Below are 21,907 nucleotides of genomic sequence, written 5' to 3'. Positions count from 1 at the left end.
ACTTAGGAAGAAACAAGCAGCTGCACGCATACAAAATGGAAAATGACTGCCTAGGAAGGAGTACTGAGGAAAGGGATCTGAGGGCCATAGCAGATCGCAAGGTAAATAGGAGTCAACAGTGTAACACTGTTTCAAAAAAAGTGAACATCATTCTGGACTATATTAGTAGGCATGTTGTAAGCAAGACACAAGAAGTAATTCTTCTGCTTTACTCTGCACTGATAATGCCTCAGTTGGAGTACTGTGTTCAGTTCTGAGTGCCACATTTCAGGAAATATGTGGACAAAATGCAGAAAGGCCACAGAAGAGCAACAAAAAATAATGAAAAGTCTAAAAAACATGACTTATGAGGGAAGACTGAAAAAAATGGGTTTGTTTAGTGTGGAGAAGAGAAGACTGAGGCAGGACATGATAACAGTTTTCAAGTGCATAAAAGGTTGTTACACGGAGGTGAAAAATTGTTCTCGTTAACCTTGGAGGATAGGACAAAGAGCAATGGGCTTAAATTGCAGCAAGGGTGGTTTAGGTTGGACATTAGGAAAAAAATCCTAACTGTCAGAGTAGTTAAGCACTGGAATAAATTGCCTAGGGAGGTTGTGGAATCTTCATCATTGGAGATTTTTAAAAGTAGCTTAAAGCATTATCTAGACCACCTGTGAGGGATGGTCTAGATCAGGGGTGGGGAACGTCCGGCCTGTGGGCCGCATACGGCCCTCAAAATGATTTGGTCTGGACCTGGCGGCGGTGGGGAATTCAGCGGGGGCGCGGTTTCACGGCGGCAGCGGGGTTCGGGGGGGGGGGAGGGGCAGTGCCCGACGCCAAAACCCTGCCGCCGTTTGTCCCTTTTCGGCGGCGGGGGATTTCACGGAACGCTGTGAAACTGCACCGCTGCCGAATTCTCTTCCGCCGCTGAATTCTCCCCCGCCGCCAGGGCCACCATCAGGCCCTTAACATAAAAAAGGTTCCCCACCCCTGGTCTAGATAATCCTTGGTTCTGCCTTGAATGCAAGGAACTGATCTAGAAGACCTCTCGAGGTCCCTTGCAGTCCTATGACTCTCTGATTCTATGAAAAAGCATCCAAGCAAAGGGCATGAAGAGATGGTCCTAAAGTTTGCCAGAAAGAAGCTATAGTAAAGAAGAAACCAAGGTTGGCTGGGGCAGTGGATTCCTTTTAGAACTTAGCTTTGAAAGTTCAGATCAGTGAGGAGGACTTTACAGAGATGCTGCTTTTCTCATAAAGCACTGAACACCAGAGCCGCATCTCTCTCAAACAGGGATCTACAGAGGCCATTCTAGAAGAAGGCAATTTGAGGGAATTAAAAAATCTAGTTAAGTGCAATAAGTGGAAGGAGGCCGAGCAATCACAGAAGATACTATAAGGCACAACACAGTCTATAGATCCTCTCAAAAAAGAAGAATGCACAGAAAGACAATCTGCCAATATGGCTCCACCCAAAGACCAGAGGATTAAAAACGCTATACTGGCAATAGAAAACAAAACACAAAAACAGAGAAGCAACCCAACTAATACATTCAGTCAGTAAGGCTTTCAGGGAGAAGACAGGACAGGAAAAATGCAAAATAAGGGAATGCTAAGAAGCCTAATAGAACAGACCTAAGAAAAACTTTTACAAATATATAAATAAAACACTTAAGGAGGTCTATTAATAAAATGAAAAAAGGGACAAAATTAATGCTGACTAAATATGACTAAGATCGTGAACACCTTTTTTAAAAAAAACCTGTCCTCAACAAGAAGTGGGTAAAGGATCACTTAGAAAATGGAATGTACACTAAATCAACTCTCTCACAGAGCACAGTTCAGGATAACTCTCTATATAGATTTGCTCTAGCAGAACTTGTTATATGTTACATTCAGTTCTAGGTACCACATTTCCAGAGAGATATTGGGAAACTCGGGAGGGATTTCAGAGATAAGCAAAAAAACTGACCATGGACTGGAGATACTGATTTATGAACAAAGACTTAAATATCTACAGTATAGCATGGGTAAGCGATTAAGAGGGCACATGATAACAGAAGAATATTTGAGAAGCACAACACCAAACAAAAAAGGGCAATTATATAGTGTGATATGGGAATTATATTAAGGAAAGGAACACTTAAGAAGAATATCACGAAAAACTTCCTAACAGAGATATTAAGCTATGGAACAGGCTCCCAGGTAGAGTGGCAGAACCTGCATTTAAAACAAAATCAAAACCAAAAAACCCAACATGAAACACAAGAAAATAGACTGCAAGGAGCAGTTTGGAAGATGGTCTAGATAACCTACAAGGTCTTTTCCACTTCTTATTATTCCAGTTCTGTGATTTCATTGAATAATTAGTTCATGTAAGTGTGTACATACACTAAATACTATGTAAATGTTAATAATTATTTTACTGTTACCTAAAACATAGCATAGTTTTAGCAAATCTGTTTAAATAAATGATATAGAAGTAAAATAAAAAAACAACTGAAATCAGAAATCTCTCTGAAGAAACTCTACCAAGCTCCTCTTCCTTCAAAAAGATAAATCAGAAAGAAAAAGCTAAATGGAGAATACACATAAAGAAGTGTTATAAAAACGAAAGTTCAAAAGCGTTTCTTTTGAAAACCTCAGTGACATACGGCACTGTATTAGCAACATGAAGAAAAACATTATCAAAAATAAAGTGACCCTTAAAATAAAAATGCAGCTGCTTGATATATTGTCAACATCTCTTTCAGGCAGGCATCAAATTAAAGCACTCCATTTTTCAGTGTTTGACCAAAACTACAAATGGATTTCTCTAAATTGACTACAGGCCGCTAAAAACAACATGAATTTGAACTGGCTCTCAGTAAACATAATTTTATTCCCTTTTATAAATCGTGTTCTTCAAAAGACATTATTTTTCTATATGCATATCATAACCAAATCTGCCCTGCAAATATGGGTCCCCATTCTGTGACAGAAACCATGTGCCTACGTAAAGCCCTACTGAAGCCAATGGCTTCCTGCATACATACAAGGGTCTGTCAACAGAATTGGGTCCCTGATTACTGAACACGTCACTCAAATTTAGGTTGTCCAGACAAAGAAAATAAGATATGGTTAGCAAATATATGAGCCAACATCTGTTAACATGTTTTTAAACACCACTTAGCATCTAGCTTTCACAAAAACAGTAGTGTTTAAAAGCCACCACTGTATTTGGCTTGGTCTGCCTTTAAAACTTATACCATAAGAAAATAAAAACATAAGAGTGGCCATGCTGGGTCAGACCAATGGTCTATCAAGTCCAATATCCGGTCTTCTGACAGTGGCCAATGCTAGATGTTTCAGAGGAATGAACAGAATAGGGCAATTAGTGAGTGATCCCTCTCCTGTTGTCCAGTCCTAGCTTCTGGCAATCAGAGACTTAGGAACATCCAGAGCATGAGGTTGGGCAATTACATCAGTAGGAGACAAATCTGAATGTGGACACATGCATAAATAGGTCAACACAAGGTGACTGATATTAACCTTTGTAGTAAAAACGAGAGTCCTGTAGCACTTTAAAGGCTAACAAATTTAATTTCTGCAGGCATAAGCTTTCATGGGCTGCAACCCACTTCATCAGATGCAAGAAATAGAAATCAGATAGGGGGTATATATATACATCCAAGGGTAAGGAACAACAATGGGGAGGGTAAGTGTTAGCAAAGTCCATTCAGTTAGAGTAGATGAGGCCTATTCACAACCATTAATTTTATGTCTGATTTGTGTCCATTTATTCTTTTGGGTAGTGACAGTCCGGTTTGGCCAATGTACATGGCAAAGGGGCATTGCTGGCACATGATGGCATATATTACATTTGTAGATGTGCAGGTGAATGAGCTCCTTATGGTGTGGCTGATGTGGTTAGGACCCACTGGAACTTTTAACCCTTGCAGTGCAGATCTGGCTTCCATAGTGTAGACATAGCCTTAATCTACATTAGGTACTAAGTGGTGTTTGAGGCCTTAGAGGAGAGAGAGAAAATACTTTTGGCCTAATCTATTTAAAACTTAGGTCAACATAGCTACAGTGGTCAGGGGAAGTGGACTGAAAACTCCCCACTCCTATGCACCGTAGCTATGTCAACCTAACCCCCAGTGTAGAGGCAGTTAGGTTGATAGAAGAATGCTTTGTTTGACCTAGCTACTATTGCACAGGGAGATGGCAATCCTATAGCAATGGAAAAATCCCTCCCATTACTGTCATCTGCATCTACACTATGGGTTTGCAACTGCGTAGCTTCGGTGCCATAGCTATGCCAATATAAGCTCCTGTAGTGTAGACATGGCCTGAAATGTTAGCAACTTTTAGTTTTTTGAGAAATGCTTCCCTATGACTAAAATCCAAGGAACAGGGGCATATACTTGGGAGCTTATTATTTTACACATTATAGTGATGATGGTCTACTATCATACCATGTGATACATTATCAATAACAGTAGCTTCTTAAAAGGAAAACTAATTTCTCTCCAGAGCTGCAAGAGCTTCAAACTGGGCAAACTTGCTTTAGGATGACAAACACACAGCACAATCAGATAAAAAAAACAGCAACAAGTATTTAGCTACTGTCTGAATACCTCTCTTATTTCTGGTCTTTTATTTTATTTCTGTTTCTTGCCATGAAATTTAAATCTTCTCATTCACTATCCAATGCAATGGTATATTATATATTATAGAGAGCTGGCCCAAAGGCAAGAAAAGTACAGAGAAGATAAACAGCTTTTTTGCTACACTTTGTAAACTCCCTGCCCTCAACTCCCACTTACCTTTCTCCATGAAATCATCTTTGTACAGAATAGAAGGGCTGAATTCTTGTAACATATTTGTTATGAAAATGATTCACTTGAGGAATGGAATGGAGTTTGGGGCTGAATGGAAGCATGTGTTACAAATGAAGCAAGGGCAATGATTGCACTGAGCTGAACCAACCTCCGAGGGAAGAGTTCTTAATCAAAAAACGTATATGTGCATTTGAAACGTAGAAAAACATGAATTAACACTGCAGGACTCTAATTTCATTTTGTCTATGGGGGAAATTTGCCCCATCTCACACTTTCAATTGAGAGGATGTCAAAGTTTGGGGAGACAGAAGGAAGGGAGAAGAATCAAAAGTTTTCAGAGGGACGGTTTTTATTTCTGTTTCTTTTGGCTACCAATCTAATTAATGCTGAGAGTTAATTGGATCAGTAGCCAAAAGGAACTGAAATTAAATCCCCACAATCCTAGTATTATGCAGTTGCCTTTTTTTTTTCCTCTCTCTCTCTCTCTCTCTCTCTCCCCCATCCTGGGATTTAGTGTGTGTGCAGGGCACCTTCCTTTATTGTTTACTGTCCCTGTCTGCCTTTCCTGCACCTTTTGTTTTTCCTTTAGTGGATCCTCAGAGTCCCTTTGTTTGGCTCTACTTGCCTCCCTTCTTTCCCTGCACACTTAGCTTCCTAATAGTTTAGCTGCTATAGTTTAGTTTAACTGAGGGAAAAGGTATTAAACCTGCATCTACACTAGGGAAAAGGTCACGTGCAGTTAGCTAACACAAGTTAGTTGAATTCAATCTGTCCTTGAACTTTTTCCCCCAAAATGGGTACAAGTCCTTGGAATCATTAGAGTAGCTTTATCTTCTCAGTGGCAGAAATAAAAGATGGTCTAAAGCGAAGTGTGATTCTCCCAAAATAAGCATTTCTTTGTGTTTAATAAGAGTAGTGTGTTCATGAGGTGGCTAACAGTTTAGCATATCCTTAATTATTAATTTCCTTACTTTTAAATTCTGGCCTTTGTAACGAGGTGACTGGCATGCATGTCACTGTCCATTAGTGACCTTAGTTGCATTTTGAAATAAAAGCCATGACTGTGCAATCAGATCTGTGCAAGGGGATCCATATGCCTGAGCTGAGTCTCATTGAAGTCAATAAGGTTCTGCACAGGCACAAAGATTCAGATCTGCCCACATGGATCCAATCACAGGATCAAGGCCTGCATTTGTTTATTATTCTTTGTATTATGTAGCACCTAAAGGCCAGAGTCACACTGTGATAGGCACTTTTACAAACATATAACAAAGAGAAATTCCTTGCCTTGAACTGCATACTAAGTGGTTTTTTATTTTGGGATTTATGCAATAGGCAATCACAAAGCCCCTAGTTTCTGAAATTATTAAGTAGGTTATTTACCTAACACAGAAAACCGCTCATATTACCAAACATTTCTGCATAACTTACAGTAAGTAAACATACTCTATCCTTTAGTAAATAATAATAATATAATTACTTCATTTTTTAAAAAAATACGGGCCTCATTTACTAAGGACAGTACATTTTATAGCACTGTATAGAGTTGGGGGAAAAAATAAGACCATAAAGTATTACCTCCTTAACCAAAATGTTACGTATATTTGAAGTAAGCATGCAAAGCATACCTTTTCTTTTGATTTAATTAGAACAGTCAAGTGCCTCAGCACCAAGGGTCCATCTAAGCTGTATGTGAAGTTAACATTTTCAAAGGCTATCACCCCTTGGCTTGGCCATTCAGCTGGTGGACGTTTGCTGGACTCCCAAGGAGCTTCATTTTCAAGTTCTGTGTACTCCATTACTCTTTCTACTGAGATCATCTAGAAAAAAGTCATACAAGCAATAAACTCAAATTCATTTATATTTTGGGTAACATTATTATTATTAAAAAATCTACAAAATGACACCAGAAATGTTATTTCAATCATATGAGAGAAAGATATGATGAATTGTGGCACTGTTCTATTCTTCTTAGATAGGAATGCAAGTCTTACTTCCTGACGTAGGTCCCGATCCAGCATAACACTTATGCGTTTTAATTGATTTAATGTAAGCATTAATTTGAAGTCAGTGGGATTACCACATGCTTAAGTGCTTTGCAGGACTGGACCCTTACTTTCTACATGATGGGTTGTCTTCCTGCTGGGCATCTATGGGAGTAGTGCTAGAGATAAGATTTACATCTGAGCTACAGGAAGACCCAGCCTATCAGTAATATCATTGATAAGATTACCATTTTTGTGTGTGCTGTGACACCACCATGTCTGGGGTTTCACCAATGAGCTCGTCCCTTGAGGCTCTGGCTAAGGTTATCACGTGCTTGGAATGAATATCTATAATTCAGTGAAAGAGACAAATCTGCATGCTGATTACTACAGTTTTGGCTAGATAGATAGCGGAATACTTTTCATATCCACAGACATACAACTATGAAAGGGGCAGCAAGATTTATTGATAACTGAAGTTTTATGGGATTCTAAATGGAAAAAACTAATTAACCAACCTCTCCCCAAATTTGAGACATTTGGGCTGCCTCTCTCCTCCTGCAAATATGTCAGGCAGTTCAGTTTTGGCCATGGAGTACCGTTTCACCCTTGCAACAGATTACTACATCCAAAACTGTAACTTTCTTAGATTATATTTCACTTTACTCAGCCATGTTAACTTCATATATGAACCCTAAGGAAACCATATTAACGATACCCAAAGACTTATCATGGCCTGCAGTGGTTTTGGGGAGGGAGTCAGTCTCAGAAAGTAAACCATGTGGTAGCATGTTCTCCATTATACACCTCTTCCCCAGTTGGAAACACAAGATACAGAACACAGTAAGAAAAAATTAATCGTGAAAGAGAGCTAAGTAGGACAAAAACTGAAAACCTGGGATTCTTGTGAGTCATGGAAAAAGGAAGTCATGTTCAATAGCTCCATGAAGTACTCCACATTCCACACTAGCGTCAACCTAGTAAATGATAAGTCTTGTTCTATGATACTTCTGAACCTTCACCTCTCACAGAGTAATTCACCCCATAGGAGAGAGCCTCACAAACTTGCACTTCACTAATTCAGACAAAAAGCCTAGCAGTCTCTCCCCACTCCTCAGAAAAGATTTATCAGTTTTGGTTAATTCATGTCTGTAATGTGCTTTGAAGATTAAATGAGCTATACAGCATAAATGCTAAGTACAAAATTATTATTAGCAGGAGTGTTGTAGTGCAATCTAACACTAAATAAGCCTCTGTTACTTTTTATGTCGTGTACGAGGTATATTCACTAGAATGTTATGGTGACTCATTACAAATAATTACAAGTAAACCACAAATATCAACACAAATGAATAAGTAGATTTTTGTGATATATTATTTTTTATTGTGTTTGCTTACCCATTAATTTTTAAATAACTTAATATGCAACATACAGTATCCTACTAAATAGTGTAAATTATTATAAACTATATTAATTGTTGCAAGATGTTCTACCATAAACAAAAATATATTTGGAAAGATACAAAATATGCCAATCTTGTGTAGTATGATTTGAATAAAGATTTAACACATCTTAAATATTTGTTAACTTTAAACAAGTTAACAGGATCTAAGACTTTAGACAGAAGTAACAGGGTCTTTAAAATTCCATTAATGCAAAGATAACACTCCTAATGTTTTTTATGTCAATTAAGAGCGAAGAGATGTGAAAAATACCAAAATGAGCAAATTAATATTACCAGATTTTCAACTTCAGCACTTTGCCTAACTCCCCACTGGAACATTCCCATGAGAGTGATTGCATAGGACAATGCCAAGCCAACCTGTCCTGCATCCAGAGCTGTAGGGTGGGGGGAAGAGGGGAGAAGAGAAAATAAATCACATCTGTATAATTACACAAACCTCTAGTTAATTCCTCTTTCAAACTAACAGGCCACTGAAGTGGTAGAACCAGATCGGCTCTTGATCACACAAGTTTAAATAGTAGCTTTATGGAAAAAGTCTACCTTGTCACATTACTTTTGAAAGCTTTCTAAACGAAATTTGTGTTTGAGAATAAGGTCCTGGTTGTCCACTGCCAGGCATCTTGTCTAAAAATAGCCCAGATTCAAAAAAGCTCTTAAGCACATGTTTAGGGTCAGGGCTATTCAGTTAAGCAATTAAGAAACTTTCAATTAATTTCAAAAGCAGTTGGATCAGGCCCCTAAATCTGTGCAAAGTGAGCATAAAATGCTACTAAAACACATTGTTAGCATTTACACAAACTATGTACTGATATAAATGGGTACAAAGCACTGTAAGATCAGGCAAGAAGAGTTTGAAGGTCCAAATTCTGCTCACCCTACTCACATGGACAGGCTCATTACGCTCAATGGGTCAGCTCTGTGAGTAAGCTAAACAGGATTTGGTCCTAATATTGGACCTAATTCTCCGCTCACTACAGCCATTTTACATCAGCATAACTCCACTGATGTCATAAGAGCTACCCCCTATATTGAGGGGACAGATGAACCAAACCCAATGTTTTAATTTGTCTTCAAGTATAGTAACGTTAAATCTAGCTGGAAATCTTCTCTATGATGCATTGTATGTAGTTCTATATATCATTTATCTAAAGAAAAAATAAAGGAAACAAAGAACAGCAAATTAGCACCCAACTTTCATGTTCAAGATAATTGCTTCCTTTGTATTTTAGAAGACAATCTACTTTTAGCACACCTACCCTAATTATATCCTGGGATGATCTTACAAAACAACAGCACAAGAATGAAAATGAATATAAAACTTCTTACAATGCAAGCTCCTTTTTTGGGATTGGCCTCTCCCTCAATCCAAGACATTTGAGCTGCATCCCTGAGTGTTCAGCTTGCTCTGTTTGGCCTAGTCTGCCATGATAAGAAGGGGAAAAAATGTTGTTGTCCCAAAGACAGCTTTAAAAGCTAGTATTTCAACAGTAAAGGCAAGATTGTAGAACTGCAAGCTTGTCTTCACCACTGGGGGAGATGATTTGGAGAAAGGATGTTAGGTTTATGGCCAAACCCTGGAGCCCAAAGGACAAGTCTGAACTATCTCTGGTACTTACGGGAATAGAGGTGCAGCCCAAGTGTCTTGGACTGAGGGATAGATCAGGATCTAGAAAGAAACATTTAACTTAATTGCAATCCTTAAACAATTAGAGAAAGTAAATTCTGAAAAAGAATTAAGCATTGCTATAAATTGTAATTATAGCATTAACATTCCTAATATCTGTACTTACTCTTCGCGAGAAGCAGGGAACCAAAGGCAACCACTATAACAAAGATGGCACAGATGGCATCCAGCCGCACAGCAAACCATCGGGAGGTAGTCAAAAACAGAAACCAAGCCTCTAAAGAGTTTTTTAAAAGTCGTAATAAGAACAATGAGTTATTGGAAAAAATAAGTTCTATAGTGATTCCCATAAGACTGTTACATAACATCAGTGGGAACTAATTCCATTGTCTAAATCATTGTCTTGGAGAGAGTTTGTATGTGTTGTTGTTGATGATGATGATGCCCTGTTTTCCTAGCTAACGCTGACCAGTTTTCAGGTTTTCACAATGTTTAACACAGCTGAGGCTGGTACATCAAATAGGATTCAAAACAGAAATAAATAAATCTAGGGCCCAATTCAAAGCCCACTGAAACCAAGAAAAAGACTCTCATTGACTTCAATGGACTTTGGATCCAACTCCTAGTACACTGTGTAAAATACCATTACAATTTTATTTCATATAACATTTTAGATAAAGTATATCCCAATATGCTTCACAAAATTAAGTATTACTAAACAGTGGCGGTCATATGATATACATGACAGAAAAAAGCAGCATAGTCTGTATGATGAAAATTAAAGTATACACTTAGAGCCAACAACAGAAATCAAGTATGCATAAGGTAGAATTCTGTATCACTTTGTAATTTGGGCCTGTTCAACAAAATGTATTTTCCTACAGCCAAATTCAAAGTTACATGCCTTGGAAAAAAGGAATGCAGGCCATACCAATAGACTAAGGGACCGTGTTCTGAAAAATAGTGATTATGATAAGGATTTAGGTGTCATAGTAGTCAAACAACTGAACATGAGCTTTCAGTGTGACGCTGTGGCAAAATGGGCTAATGTGCTCCTTGAATGTATAAGCAGGAGAGTAGTAAGTAGGAACAGGGAGGCAATTTTACTTGTGTATAAGGCATTGACGAGACTGATACTAGAATACTATGTACATTTCAGTTGTCCACCTTTTCAATGTTAAAAAATTGGAGAAGGTGCAGAAAAGAGTCACAAATTATTTGGAGGGCTGGAGAAAATGCCTTCCAGTGACACTTAAAGAGCTTGATCTGTTTAGTTTATCAGAAAGAAGATTGAGAGGTGACTTGATTACAGTGTATAAATATCTGTATGGGGAGAAAATATCAGGTACTAAATGAATCTTTATTCTAACAGAGAAAGGCATAACAAGAACCCATGGTTGAAAGCTAAAGAGAGACAAATTCTTCAGATCAAGACTGGATGATTTTCTTGGAGATATACTTTAAGCAAGCTACTGGACTCAGTACAGGGGAAACTGGGGGAAATGTAATGGCCTGTAATATACAGGAGTCAGATTAGACAATCAAATGATCTCTTCTTGCCTGAAACTCTATGAATCTAACAATTAAAAAAGAAGATGACAAACTGCTATAGAATACTTGGTATAAACATAATTCAAATTATTTTTGCATACAGAATGCCAACATTGCAGCCACATAGACTTTAATCAAAACTAATCTACAGTATTAACATGGCCAGGAGCTCTTAAAGTTGCTCAAACAATAGAATTAAGAGATTATCAGATTTTTATACTTTCCTGAAGGACAATTTACACTAAATATTTTTGTATGGTTTTAGTATTCCACCTACATAATATTAAATATTGCTAAATATAACTTATTTTGCTTTAAAACATTATGCAAAACAGGAACTTGGCAAAAATGATATTTTAAATATATTTCTTGGGTAAACTTTAAAATGTTTATCTTAAATATTGTTATGATGCCTGCTTTGGAATCTCAAACTATACTAGAATCCAAAGTGAATTCTAGAAATACAGAAAGACAGAACAAACAACTATGAAATCTATAAATAGAGAGATTTAGCCCTATACAGAGATATATTGAAGTCAGTGGGAGCTGTGCATGTAAGTTGCACACATGTATCTGAGGAGAGAAAGTATGTCCCTTTTACAGAGCTACATACTTTGCTGTCCATGTCTATTCATGACAAACCTGAGTGAAGATCTTGGTGAGCATCAAATAATTCTTGGAATCTTTGCTCGGCTTTGAAAGCACGAATAGTCCAAAGTCCCTGGAGAGATGAGGACAAGTGGGAGAACACTGGACTTCGAGCTGCAAAGTAAATAAGACTAATTTATTGTAGTTGAAGCGCAGCTGTTGATAATGTTTTGCACTCTGCTAATCTTTAATCCTATTTCTGTGTTTATTGACACAAGCTACTGAATCACATCTTTTAGAATAAACATAGTATTTTAAGATACTTTCCTGTTTCTCAATTATACCCACTTGGATGGAAAAATAGATTAATTTACACAAAAAATGTCTTCAACAGTTGTCATCCATGACTTCTTCCTTTGTTTCTTTCACTAATCAGATAACACCCCCATTTTTTAAAATTCATGATGCTCAAGACTCACACTGCTATTTAATACTACAGTCAATTTGAAGCACAGAAATAATGGTGAAGGTAATACTGGGTCAAAACCTACATTATGATGTGCAGCTAGCCCACTAAGGCCAGGATCCAGCAAATCGCTAAAATAACTTTAAACATATGAGTAGTCCAGTTGACTTCAGTGAGATTAATCATGGTCTTAAACCTGGGGTTAAGCAAGTGTTGAAGGATTTTGCTGGGTTGAGACCTAAGCCAACAAGCAAGTAATTTGTAGAACCAGAGGCAAAATTCCTGATTAACAGATTGTCTGAAGAACTTTAACATCTCATATAATAAATTGCTGCTCAGACTTAACGTCAGCTCTATCCAAGCAACGTACTTGTGGACTCCAGACGTTTAATATCTCTCGCCGTGTCTAAGAAATACCGTCGAAGAAAAATGAAAATAATACAAAGTGGAACTAAAGGGATAAGTATCCAAGGAATCACTGCCACAGCCACAGCCACCACGCCAAAAATCTGTAGGAGAATCTGCAACAACAAAGGCAAGAGAAAACGTAACTTCCTTACTCAGAAGGATTCCACTTAAAACAAGTGCAAAACTATTTAACATTCAAAGGTTAAATATTCAGACAAAGATGACCCTCCAATTAAAAGGATACATAACAACTCTCATATAATAGCTAGACCACATTTATTTCCACAACATAATAATTAGATTGAATGCTTCTGATATGTCTGATTGATTGATTGCAGAATTTGCTCTATATTTTCTGCATGATTTGTTCTGCCAGAGTCTAATGGGAAGCTGCTACAATCAACCTGACCAACATGAGTCACTTGCTTTCATGGCGCTGGTCCATTTCCTGTGACCCTGAACAGAACTAACAGGGTACCTGATTTACGAAATGGACAAGTTCCTGCAGCCATCCAGAGAACCCTATCAATGTATTTCCTTGTACACCCCATCTGTATCTCTCTGTTGTCTCTTATCCCTGTGTGTATATTCCTTTCCATATTTAGGAGGTTCCCTGTAACAACCCTAAATGACTGAGTGGGTGCTACTATTTACTGCTTGTACTACCTCAGGAAAGACCAAGACCCAGATTGCTTTAAAAAACTGCTTTAAAAGTCATCTAAATACAAAATCAAGGTCTTTAGTAGCGTCTTCACTGAAGCACTACAGCTGCGCCACTGCAGCCTTTTAAGTGTAGACCTTGCCCTTAGGCAAGTAGAAACTTAAGCTCTAGTCATTTTCACTTACATGTATTTGAAAAATTTGGCCTGAAAGAAGCGTTTAATTTACTGACTACAGTTAATCCCGCTGTTTAAGAAATCATTTATTTGTAAATGTGAAACATTTTGATAATTGAAGTTTACATATCCAAAATATTTAAAACGTTAAAAAAAAATTACATATGCTGCTTTGTGTTAAATTAAATTCCAATTCCCACTCTAATGCAGCTTAACACAAATCATGAAGAAAAAGACTTAGTAATCTAGTAAATAAGCAATATGTCATTCACCATTTTCTAGCATACTAAATGTACAATTAATAAGAATCTGAAAAAATAAAGCTAGATAATTGCTTAATAGTTATAGTGTACCCTCCTACGTAGCACAAAAATGTACCAAATCTAATGTAAAGGCTCTATTTAGTTGTAGATCAACATGTTTTAATGGTTATATCAACCAATAAGAATGCACCTTTCTTTAGCAAATAACTGAAGTACAAATGGAAAAGTTGATTAAAATTGATTATTTATATCAAGGATTTCTACTTGGTGATTGAAATCAGTGATTTAAATTGCCCTGATTTAAATTAATCCATGGAGGACAGACTGTCTCTGGAATCATCAATGTAACTCCTTAATCTGCTGGAGGGTTCACTGATCAGCAACTGTATCAATTTCAGATCTTGTGAAAAGCAGGAGAAAAGTTCTTAAGTACTGCATGATATGCACATATAACCCTAGCAGCACATTTCTGAGATATATATATATTTTTTGTTAGAGATAATTTCTTGTCCCCATGTTTGTTTTCAGAATAAATATGCATAACAATCCAACATCCACTCCAGTAAAAACAGTTTAGTAATTCAAATTATGCTCAAAGTTGGGTTTTTTTCCCCCACAAATCAAAAGTAAAATCTACAGTCTTTTTGCCAAACAGTGAAATCCTACTTTGTTTGTAAGCACATAAGTCATATCTATAGTATATCAATAGTTTAAGGCAATCTAGAAGATTTGTACTTATCGCCATTTGGAACAGGATTGTTACACTCTATGACTGACAGTAGAATTAAAAGATTTCTAGCTGCTGTGAAGTGTTAGAAATGTTAATGACCTTGATATGTCTTTTTTTTTCAATAATCAGGTTGTGCTACTAATGGGGAGGGTCATAAAAAAACTGCTTTAAAAGTCATCTAAATACAAAATCAAATGCACCACCCCATGCCAAAAGCAAATTTAGTATTTTGACAATGATAGACCAAAAATACAAACTGTAGAAAATATATTTGCTTAGCCTTTTGAATACATCTTTGTCGTTTCTTCATAGTAGAATACATCAAACCCCACTTCTAATAGACTTGGAAAGTCTAGGATCAGTAGGGTCTCTTGGAAGACATCTAGGAATTCTGGATGAACTCAAATCCTTGGCCTCCGGATGGACAAATCCCCAGCTGGTGTAACGGTGATACAGATCAATGGATTTCAATGCAGCTAAGCTGATTTGCACCAGCTGAAGAATTGGCTCAAAGTAATTTGGGAAGGAAAATAGGGATATGAATGGCAAAGGTAAGGTATGACTTAAAGCTTTATCCAGAACAGGAATTGAACCTTTGTTCGGTTGTTTTGTTGAGGAAAAAAATTAATTTGACTTTAAAATAGTTTGGTGCACCTCAGCACCTTTTGGTTTCACCCAGAGGCACACAAATACTTTTAGAAAAGCTGTCCTTGCTATACTCCCACTGCTTGCAACCAGTCAAAACCATAAACTACTGAAAATCTTGCAGAAAGACTGCATTACACAAGACTTCCAGCACTCTCTAGACCAAGAGTAGAGCCTGCAAATCCACGGATGTCCACTTTATATTTGCGGACCATTTTTTGCAGGTAGTGGATCGGATGCAGATCTCAAAGGTGAGGAAGCAACTGTCTACAGCTCATAGCCTTTGAGGCTGCTTGCCCACCTTCAAGATCTGGTGGTGGGGACTGGCCACCAATCAGCTGTTCAGCAGGAGCCCCACCCCTTTGCCGGCCACCAATCAGCTGTTCAGTGGGCATGCCCCAGGGTTCTAGGTGCAGGGGGTGAGGCTCAGCAGTGGAGTCTGGGTATGGGGGGGGTCTGAATGCACAGGGGTTGGAGAGATGGGGGAGCTGCTTCCCATACAGTGACCCCTTTCCCCCACAGCCAAGGATTGATGAGGGCAGAAAGTGGGGCAGGGGGAGAGAGAGCTCTTCCTGCAGCCTTGGGAGGTTTCTAGGGGTGGGCCTGACCTGACGCGATCCACTCCTTGCAGTGGAAGAGGAAGTTCCAATCTCCCTCAGGGCTGACCGCCCATCAGCTGTTGACAGGGGCCCCCGAAGGCTGGCCGCAGATCAGCTGTTCCATGGGGGGGCTCTAAGGCTAGCTGCTGAACAGTGGCCAAACAGCTGATCAGTGGTGTAGGAGACGGCTGTGGATGCAGACAGATCTAAAATAGGGAGTGTGGATTGCAGATTGAACAGAAGCTGATTCTCATGGATGCAGATCTGAGGAGGATCCACATTTTGGTATCCATGCTCTACCAAGAGGTACAGAGAAAAGAGTTCACATATTACTAAATGAAATCAATTTTTATTTTTCAAGGAAATGAGACATACTATATTAAAAACACTCCTTTTCCCCAATTCATTGAGAAAAACGAGATAAATAACTTAGATACAATACGTTGTTGTAAGCTGAGACGTACACAAAGAAAAAGACAAGAAAATGAAGAAGAAAGGGTGAGGGAAGAGAAACAGTCATTAAGGGCAAAAGATAAACGCAAAATAATTAAGAAGAGTGCTTGTGTACTGTTTTCTTCCACATACAAATATAGATTGGGGACACTTCATTAAGAATGTTATTTTAAAATAACTGATAAAACAAGAACAAAACCTAGAAAATACTGAAATAGTTAACTACATATTTGATACTTTATATCAAATTTCTGTTTTGCTATTGCAATAAACTTTATTGCATGTACACATACACAGAAGCATATTAGAGCTATCAAACTCACGATTAATCGCGAGATTAAAAAAATAGTCACGCTTAATTGCAGTTTAATCGCATTGTTAAACAATAATAGAATACCATTTATTTAAATATTTTTGGATGTTTTCTACATTTTCAAATATATTGATTTCAATTACAACACAGAATACAAAGTGTACAGTGCTCATTTTATATTATTTTTATAACAAATATTTGCACAGTAAAAAATATAAAAAATAGTATTTTTCAATTCACCTCACACAAGTATTATAGTGCAATCTCTTTATTGTGAGAGTGCAACTTACAAATGTAGATTTTTTTTTTTTACATAACTGCACTCAAAAACAAAATAAGGTAAAACTTCAGCAACTACAAGTTCACTCAGTCCTACTTCTTGTTCATCCAATCGTTAAAACAAACAAATTTGTTTACATTTATGTGAGATAACTCTGGAAGCATGTCCTCTGGAATGGTGGCCGAAGCATGAAGGAGCATATGGATGTTTAGCATATCCAACACATAAATATCTTGCAATATCACCTACAACAGTGCCATGTGAACGCCTGTTCTCACTTTCAGGTGACATTGTAAATAAGAAGCAGGCAGCACTCTCTCTCATATATGTAAACAAACTTGTTTGTCTTAGCGATTAGCGAAACAAGCAGTGGGACTGAGGGGACTTGTAGGCTCTAAATATTTACATTGTTTTGGTTTTGAGTGCAGTTATGTAACAAAAAATTCTACATTCGTAAGTTTCACTTCCACGATAAAGGGACTGCTCTACAGTACAGTATTTGCATGAGGTAAATTGAAAAATACTATTTCTTTTGTTTATCTTTTTTACAGTGAAAATATTTGTAATAAAAATAATACAAAGTGCACACTGTACACTTTGTATTCTGTGTTGTAATTGAAATCAATATATTTGAAAATATAGAAAAACTGAAAATATTTATAATCAATTTAAATTGGTATTCTATTATTGTTTAACAGTGCAATTAAAACTGCAATTAATCACAATTAATTTTTTTAATCAAGTTAATTTGTTTTGAGTTAATCACTTGAGTTAACTGCGACAGCCCTAATACATACACACAATGCGACAGCCCTAAAACACACACACACACACACACACACACATATAGAATGGATCTTTATCACTAATAATGCTGAAAATACATAATATAAAAAAACCCGGAAACTGGAGACTTCTCTGAGTTCTGAATGGCTCTGGCCTAAATTTGGATGACCAGCCTACCCCAGATGTTTGGTTGAAGTGCAAGAAATATTTTTTTAAAAATATTAAAGGAAAATGGATGACAGTTACAGTGTAAAAACACAGCAGTGGCTTTGGCATATATTATCTCCATTGCTGGTTACCATCAAGATGACTCCAGCTGGCTATTGAGATTTAACAGTTGGGGCATTCAAAAAAGGAATAAAGACTGCATTATTTAGCTGAGACACTATGTTAATCTCACACCTATAGCATTTTTGGTCTTCAAGACAGAAAACCACAGCAATCCCCTTCTTTTTTTCACATCAGTGTGAATAATATTATTTTTATTCTGAGATAATAGCAACCATGAAAATGCAAAAAAAAATCAAGTGACTTTAGAAGAAATTACAGAATCACCTTTTTTTTTAAATGAGCATTTCAATCATTCCATATTTCTATCTAAATGCTGTGACATCTTCTATTAGCCCCGGAAAAAAATTACATCCTTCTTTTCGCTCTTCCCCCTTTCCCAACAAGTTTTAATTAGCCTCATGTTAAATACTAACTGATCCATTGTGTCATGGATGCTGGAAAAAAGAAATTGGAACACCAGATGCAAACAGAGAAAGGTTCAGAGATCCCCCATGCCAAAACTAAACCCTTTAGCTAAACATCTTATCATGGCAAAAATCACAGAATCTTTGGACCAAACATCACTCAAAAAATCAGAATGCCACAACAAGACGCACAAAAAAGACATTTCAAGACACATTTGCACCACCTGTTTCACCAAAGAGAGCAGACAGACATTTAACAAAGATCCCAGTTCTTGAGTATTTTTTGATACCCTCATTATTTTGATGTCTTAAAATATCTTGAAAAATTGAACCAAGTTACATAATCTTTTAAGCACACAAAGAACTTTTATTTAATTATCCAATGTGCACATCTCAGACATACAAAAAACTAACTTGGGGGGGACAAACTATAGGAATCACAAAATGACAAAGTCATTGTGAAGCTAAAAGATGCAGAAATTCCTTCTACACACTTTCCCTGACATTGCCAAACAATAAAATGCAAGGATCAGTGGTACTGAAACAAGTAAAGGCAGTTCCACTCTTTTGCACCTATGAAAGCAAGTGACCCTAGCTCATTATTCCAGTGTTAGGCACTTTTTGTTCTTAATATCCAGATGCAGCAGCTATTTTTTAAAGAAATGACTGCGGACACCTTCTTCACATTTTCCTTTTCTTCAGTATTTTCACTTCATAAAGCTGCAGTCAATGTGTTTTGTGTGTGGAGAGAAGGGAATGACACATTCAGCGGTGGTCTTAGCCACAGCCTACATTGGTGGCTCAAGTAGTCTCAAGATTAGGTCTTTGTATGTGATGAAAGGATATGAAAAGTCAGTTATTTAAGCTCAGTCAAGCTGTTGATTTTGGGGAGGAAAAAGGTTTTGCAATTCAGTTTTCCTCAATAAATCACCGCCCTTTACCAAGGGCAGCTGCTGATAGTTCACATGTTCACAATGTTCCCCAGAAACAAAACAAGTCTTGAGTTTTTTAAAATCCAGCACAGGGTAAAATCAAAATGAGGGGGAAATACTGCTTTTAAATGATCTTCTATAAATTTGCTGGAAACTAAACCAGCAATTCATTTATCTAGAAATAAATAATGAAATCATAGAAGATTTACACTTTTTTATTAAAAGGGCAACAAACTAAGACATCTATATTATGCTAATTTTAAATAACAACTAGTGGATACTGTAGAAGAAAGGGAATGTGAAAAAGAAAAAGAAGAGAAAGAACATGAAATGGTGAAAGTACTGGAAATGGAAGAATCCACTGAACTTTATAAAGATGAGCATATAGGCCAACATTTTCAAGTGGCTACTAATTTTGAGTGCCGAACTTGACACACTTGAAAGGCTGATTTTCAAGGATGCTAAGCACCAACAGTCCATTTGAACTTAACGAGATGTGGGTTCTCAGCATCTCTGTAAATAAGCCCCTAAACTGTCTCAGGTTGGGCATGCAGAAATCAAGACATCATAAATCACTGGCCACTTTTGAACACATGGCTACTGTGTATACAATATTATTTAATATAATGGAGGTTTTATACCTTAAGTTTCCTATTAAACTATGAGTACTATAGTATTCTACCACTGGATTCTTTCTCCAATTATAAAATCCAGTATACGAGTTTATTATATTAAGTTGGATACAGAAGTGTATTTTAACTACAGTGTATTTAAATAATAAGGCCCAGTTCGTCAATGAACTCCACATGGGGGAACCTTGTGCCCCCTGCAGTGCTAGAGGCAGAGTCAGGAAATATGGTTGGCTAAGACATTAAGTAAGTTTAGCAGGGATTTTCAAAAGAACCTAAAGGAAGCGAGTGCCCAAATCCCATTCACTTTTAACAGAGGTTTAGCATCCTTATGCCCATTTATTTATTTATTTAAATCTGAACAGTTTTATTATCCACTATAGCAAGGATATTTGTGACTATTATTTATAGTCTGGTAGCACCTTTAGACCCCAGTCAAGATGAATGTCCCATTGTGCCAGATACAGTACAAACATGTAAGTAGGGGTGGAGTAAAATATTCAGACGCATCAAAAGGTATGTCTTTCAGTGCAAAAAAGGTGTGTTAGGTAATTTCGAATTCAATAGCAGTGAAGACATGGAACTCATCTTTTAATCAGGTTATCACTCAAGTGCAACCCCAGCCTCCCCTACAGGCTTTACCTTGAGCTTCAGATAATAGTAGAGTTGTCATGTCTGTAAGTACTATTTTAACTTGTTAGCTAACCTGAGTTAAGAACTAACCCTTTACTGTATTTGCAGTGTAGATGTACCCTAAGTAATTTTAAGTGTCCAAATCCAATTGAAAGTCAACGCGAATCAATCACCTAAGTCATCAGTGCACTTTTGAACATTTATCCATGGTCCCTGTTTTGAAGAGCTTATAATCTAATTGAAAACAAGATGTAGCAAATGAATGTAACCAACAGCAGGAAAGGAAGAGGAATGAAGAACAGGATAAGTTATAAGGTAACTGACTAACAAAGTATATGGGTTTACATCCACTAAGCACTGTTATTTTCATTTTGTTTTTCAAGTTATTTCCACTCATGTACTAGTTTAAGTCACTACATTTCCAAAAATCAGCTAGGAATATAACAAACCTAGCAGTAAATGTGAATGATCAGTTATGCATATAATCGATATGGCATACATTGTCAAAGAGATGAGCTGGCATGGAAACTTATGCCCACACAGTCTATCAGAAGCATAAGAGTCCACACCAGTGCACCTATTTTCAGGATTGGAGTCTTGAACTTTAGTGGCCTGATCCAGAACCTGTTGAAGTCAATTAAGATTCCCATTTAGTTTAATGAGCTTTGAATCAGGCTCTAAATATACAATTCAAAGAAATTCAGTTAAGTATAATAACCTACCCTCTGTCTGCACATACAGCTCCATTTGATACCAAAGTAGCAGCATGTAGCCTTAAATATGTGCTCTGACAAAGCATTTTAATTTTTATTTATAAAATTATGGAATCAATTATTCCAACAGACAGTTATCAAGCTAACATGACCTTTCCTGTATGTGGTTAATGTATGATTTACAAAATAGCATGCAAAAAATTATTTCCTCATTCTGCAAGGCCAAAATCTTCTTTTGAATACCTGCATGTTGAAGTTAAGCAGATCCTTTCACAAAATAAGGGAAGCAGAACTTATACACTCTTCTGCTCTTTAATCCTCACGTACTGGAGTATGAGGAGCTGACTTTGGGTGAGATTTCAGATCCACAGTTCTGAAAATCATGGGCAGCTGTGTAGCCCAAATACAATAAGACTTTATTTAAGCATTTTTGTACTTGCTGCATTCCTCACCCCCCATTTCATTTTCAGCTCTAACAACTCTTTAGTAAGTGTCCAGAACATTT

General features: G+C 37.2%; 1 protein-coding gene across 1 annotated transcript in view; it reads right to left on the bottom strand.

Annotated features, from left to right (window-relative positions):
* ABCC4 (ATP binding cassette subfamily C member 4 (PEL blood group)) overlaps positions 1-21,907 on the bottom strand; it is a 175,638-nt gene that overhangs the window by 46,703 nt on the left and 107,028 nt on the right. Inside the window, 5 exon segments of the mRNA XM_067536920.1 lie at positions 6,436-6,627; positions 8,532-8,632; positions 10,049-10,159; positions 12,076-12,195; positions 12,858-13,008. Of these exon segments, the coding sequence (XP_067393021.1) occupies positions 6,436-6,627; positions 8,532-8,632; positions 10,049-10,159; positions 12,076-12,195; positions 12,858-13,008 (675 nt within the window).

Source organism: Emydura macquarii, unplaced genomic scaffold (genome assembly GCF_026122565.2).
Source record: "Emydura macquarii macquarii isolate MOO-44397 ecotype Brisbane River unplaced genomic scaffold, CSIRO-AGI_Emac_v2 contig_3671, whole genome shotgun sequence".
Lineage (NCBI taxonomy): Eukaryota > Metazoa > Chordata > Testudines > Chelidae > Emydura > Emydura macquarii.
Note: the sequence above shows the minus strand (reverse complement) of the source record. Positions and strands in the feature narration are given on the sequence as shown.